Source organism: Brassica napus, unplaced genomic scaffold, assembly GCF_020379485.1.
Source record: "Brassica napus cultivar Da-Ae unplaced genomic scaffold, Da-Ae ScsIHWf_2725;HRSCAF=3490, whole genome shotgun sequence".
Taxonomy (NCBI): Eukaryota; Viridiplantae; Streptophyta; class Magnoliopsida; order Brassicales; family Brassicaceae; genus Brassica; species Brassica napus.
In genome coordinates, this window is record NW_026016005.1 from 22,023 (window position 1) to 27,189 (window position 5,167).

The 5,167-nt window shown below is 49.5% G+C and overlaps 1 protein-coding gene across 1 annotated transcript; it reads right to left on the reverse strand.

Annotated features, from left to right (window-relative positions):
* Positions 1–216: 216 nt before the first annotated feature.
* LOC125602040 lies at positions 217–1,727 on the reverse strand (the record flags this gene model as incomplete). Its single annotated transcript, XM_048773946.1, has 4 exons — positions 217–744; positions 796–854; positions 912–1,280; positions 1,328–1,727. Coding segments are annotated over 4 exons (1,356 nt in total), but the record flags the coding sequence as incomplete, so codon positions are not given.
* Between the last annotated feature and the right edge of the window lie 3,440 nt (positions 1,728–5,167).

A 5,167-nucleotide genomic window follows, 5' to 3' on the forward strand; every position in this document is an offset into this window, starting at 1 on the left:
TCCCTGGACTCACAAAACTATGTGTAGCTCCAGTATCGAAAAGTACATGTGTTTCCACACCACCAATACTTAGGGTCCCTACACATGACCCAAACTAAGTATCTAACCGTCCTAGGTTCCATACCATGCAATTCTACTGAATTGGAAAGAAATAAGATCAGACACATTACCAGTGATCGCGAGGAATGGTCCAGCCTTGTCCTCATCCTTGGACCCTCATAGAGCGACGCGGGGTGCAGAGGTCTGACCGCGGTTCTGGTCTGGCTTGTTGCCCTCACCACGGCCCTTGCTCGACCCGGCTGCTAACTTGGGACAATCCTTACGGAGATGTCCCTTCTTTCCACAGTAGTGGCAAGTCCTGGTATCACCACCAGCTCCTTGCTCCTGTCTAGGACAGTCCCGAGCTGAGTGATCCATCTTACCACATCGAAGACAAGCTCCCATTGCTCTCCAACATTCACCTCCATGGTGTCGGCCACACTTGGGACACACAGGCCTACCACTTGAGGTTTTACCCTCTTCAGCCTGGTCCCTTTTCCTCTTCCGGTCACCACTCTGGCTTGAAGCCACCACCACACTTTTGACCTTCTGCTTATGCTCATCCGCAAGGTTGACCTCAAGCAAGGCCATCCTCTCAACCAGCTCAGACACAGTGGAGAAGGTACGGACTGAGCAATAGGTCCGGAGTTCAGCCCTAAGGCCTCTGATGAACCGGCGAACCTGAACTGCCTCGTCCTCCAACTCCTTACCCACATAGCGCCTGAGTCGGTTGAACTCTTCTTCGTACTCACGTACCGTCCTGCGTCCCTGAACCAAGTCCAGGAACTTAGCTTCCAAACGGTCCCATGCCTCAGCTGGGAAGTACTTGTGGTTGAACTCAACCTCAAAGTCCTCAAAGCGCTCTATGGTACCATTGGTGCGCTTGTCAAGAGCCAACCACCAGTTGTGGGCATCTCCCTCCAAGAAGTGAACCGCAATGTCCTTCTGGTAGTCCTCTGGGCAGCGGCTTGAGCTGAAGTTACGAGCCAACCTGCTCCTCCACTCATCCGCCTCAAGAGGGTCAACACTTCCAGCAAAGTGTTTAGTGCCCATACGAGTGATGTGCTCCAGCACCTTCAAGTAATCCACCTTCCTGGTCGCCCTAGCTGGGGGGTCAATCTCAATCACCTCAGCTTCCTGTTCCCCATGAACCGGAGCTGCTCCACCAGCTACCGGAGCTGCTGCTGCTGCTCGGCAGCCTGCTGGTTCCTTATAGGAATAGCAGTATGAGTCGGTATGTCCTGACCCAAAGGTGTAAACGCCTGAGTCAAAGCCAACATTTGAGTACTCATAGCTCTCATGACCTCCAGAACCTCATGCATGGATGGTTCCGCAGCCTGGTTCACCGGACCAGCTGCCCTGCCGTCCGCAGCCCCATTACGGTCACCAAGACGGCCAGTCTGTGAAGATTCGCCTTCACCTTCCAGCCCATCCTGTTGCTGCCGTCCATTCCCATCAGCTCCATTAGCTCCATCAGCTCGTTCTGGCTCATGTTCCAGCTGGAACTCAGCTCCATCCACACGAACCTCAGTAGGGTTGAGCTGAACCGAAGGCAATCCAGTCCCAACATTAACCCCATCCGCTTGGATTGGCAATGTTGCGGCCAGATTCACATCATCTGCACCCACTGGACCGGATGCCCCAGCTCCATCCTTACCCTTCCGAGATCTGGACTTGCTTTTTCCACCCTTGGGATTCAACACATGTAAACAATCATGTCAGCTCACATGATATAACAAAATAAATCACAACAATCCCTAAGGCTAAGCAAAACGACCAGACCTTACCATGAGAACCAGCCGGATGTGTGGTGACTAACCCAAACCCAAACAAATCCTAGAATCAACTCCGCTCTGATACCAACTTGTAAGACCCGAACCTGACCCTTAGGTCCCACTAGGTCCGTGCCTTACCTAAACCATGTTTCTAAGTTCCATCAGTTTTAAAGTTCCATATTCACTAAGTCATTTTCGAAATCTTGAGGTTCATTCAATCAATGCACGACCAGATAGACAAGAGAAAACATTCATTGTATAAATATAAACATGTGATCCATACAATCAGTCAGTTGCACAATAGGCTAAGTCATAAGTCATAATACAATACTATCCCATAACCCACACATCCATCCACAGCTAAGTCCTCACGGTTCCTTGGCCTTGCCACGGTCCTGGTCCGATCCTGAAACCACAACACACACACAACACAACAACATAAGTACATAACAAACCGATACCCTAGTAAGCTCATCTAACATTGCATGGTTTGGTTCCCTTAAACTAAGTTCTCTAAGCTAACCGATCAGTCAACAAAGCACTCGGCCATACTCAGGACATCAACTAAGACATCCCAAACAACCATTTAACACACGGCCAGACTGATCCAATGTGATCTAACCCATCAATCACACTGAACCACAAACGACCAAGGCTAAATCCCATTTCTGGCCATTTTTAATACATCTCCAAAAACTAAATAAAATTCATGACAATTACTGATAATTCCCAACTAAGAAGAATCCACAATCAGATTAGACAGAACCGGCCTCCTTCACCTAGAACTCGGCCAAATTCCACTAAACCGGCCATAACTGACCACCATCAAATCGGACTGATAAATCCAATTAGAAACCATGATAATTCATGATAAATCATCACTAAGAACAATCCATGGTCGGATCCCAATAATCCCTTCAGGAACTATGAGATCTCAACACACAGCCCAACCAAGGCCATGGAGGGTTTCTGGGTACCGACCAAGACCATGGCTCAGTCAGAACGTGTCTGAATCATCCAACACATTCAGAACATAGAAGAGATGAAGTAGAATAGTAAGGGAAAAGGAAGAGATGGGTCTGGTCCAACCAATCCGACCACAGCCTACACGGAATTCCACCGCGGCCATGGTAGGATGGTTCGGTCCATCCCACTCACCTTGGCGTGCGCTCAGGAGTGCTCAAGCCCTTCTCCAGATCCTTCTCCTTGCCTCTGGTTGCCATCACCAAATGCTCTCCTCTTCCCACAGACCAACTTCTGGTCGGAGTCCGATCACCACCACCCACAGTCTCGGTTTGGCCGGCCTTCTTCTCTCTTTCTCTCTTTCTTTCTGTCACGATTTTGGCAGAGTTTTCCCTAAGGAATTTGATGCCATTTTCGACACCCAAGTGTCTGTATTTATAGAGAAAGGTCGGCCAATAACTGCCTGGGCGGACAGTTGCAACCGGTTGGAAGGGAAAAGACACAAACTGCCCAATTCCCACCTTTTCGCCCATCAACCGTCCAACTGCTCCCTTTGGCGTGTGGGCTGTCTGGAAATAGGCCCAATGCCTCAATCTGCATCCCAAGTACATCCACCAAGACCCACGGACCCAATAAAGACCCATAGGCCCTTAGTGGTTCAGCCACCACCCAGCCGGACCCTTGACCGCCCATGGACCGGCAACACTGGCCCGGACCATAACACTCCACCCAGCTGAGTTGAGCTGAGTGCCAGCTTCCCCAGCTGAGGGAGCTAGTGATCCAGCTACTGGAGCTGACCCAAGCTAGTGTGAGCTACACTAAGCTTGTCCTAGCTGACTGAGCTGCTTCCCATCATCGTCCAGCTGCCTTAGAACTCATCCAGCTCTTATTTCCTTGTCTCCATCCGATTCTGGTCAAGTCTCAGCATACTGATGCACTTAACCATCCATTCCAGCCATGATACGCTTGTCTTTAGGTCTTACGACCTGACTAGCACGTCTCCCCGTACCATGGCTGTGCCCGAAGGCTCTATCTAGAATCAGGGACATGACAAACATCCCAAGGTTCAACTACGAGCTTTTTAACTGCAACACTTTAAATAGCGCTATTGGAGCTGAATTAACACCCGCGGCTGCTGGCACCAAGACTTGCCCTCCAATGGATCCTACGTTAAGGGATTTAGATTGGTAACTCATTGCCAATTACCAGACTCAGAGCACCGGTTTGTTAATTTATGGCACTCGACCTCCCCGTGTCAGGATTGGGTAATTTTGCGCGCCTGCCTAGCCTTCCCTTGGATGTGGTGGTAGCCGTTTTCAGGCTCCCTCTCCTGAATCGAACCCTAATTCTCCGTCACCCGTTACCACCATGGTAGGCCACTATCCTACCACTCGAAGTTGATATGGCAGAATTTGAATGATCGTCGCCAGCAATAAGGCCATCGATCGTCGAGTTATCATGAATCATCAGAGCAACGGAGCAGAGCCCGCGTCACTTTTATCTAATAAATGCATCCTTCAGAAGTCGGGTTTGGTGCACGTATTAGCTCTAGAATAACGACGGTTATCCGAGTAGTAGTTACCGACAAACAAACTATAACTGATTGTAATGAGCCATTCGCAGTTCACAGTCTGAATTCGTTCATACTTACACATGCATGGCTTAATCTTTGAGACATATGACTTCTGCAGATCAAACCAGGTAGCATTCAGAAATCAGGCAAGCCTGTCATGTTCCCGCAAACACATGGAAAGAGGGAACAGACTAAGACTTGACCGTCATCTTTTGTCCGGAGACAAACGTGCTTAGCAGACAGATTTCTTCGAGTCACCCCAAAGCTTCCGCAACCGAGATCCAGCAACAGCTTGTTCACCTTGGCGAACATGCATAATATGCAAAGACGCAAGGATCACAAGTGCCGGCTTATGTGTTCACGACTTCCCCAATGAAGGAGATGCCGCGAACAATATTTTTAAGCAAAGCTTAACAATTCCTTCTAGATAGGTACGCAACACAGGCCCCTGATCAGTTCACCAGCATAGCTATGCTAGTGAAGAAACTGAGAAGGATAGTTGGTCTGTAGTTGGGTGCGCGAGCACAGAGCCTACAAACCTAGCTATCCAATCACCACTCATACGCCGCACGTTCATTGCCCGCTAACATCAATCTTTCCAACCACTCTCAAGATGTATCAAAGAGCAGCTGGAAGACGGATGAAACCAGCCAAGACCACACAAGCGCGAAAATTTGATTTTAGGGGCAAAATGGTCCACCGGAAAAGTCGCCGGAAAAGTCACCGGAATTCGCCGGAGACAGTCCCGGCCATCGGACCTCACCCAAGCATCATCGTGCTGCACAAGCACTCGGACATTACCCACACCCATTCGGAC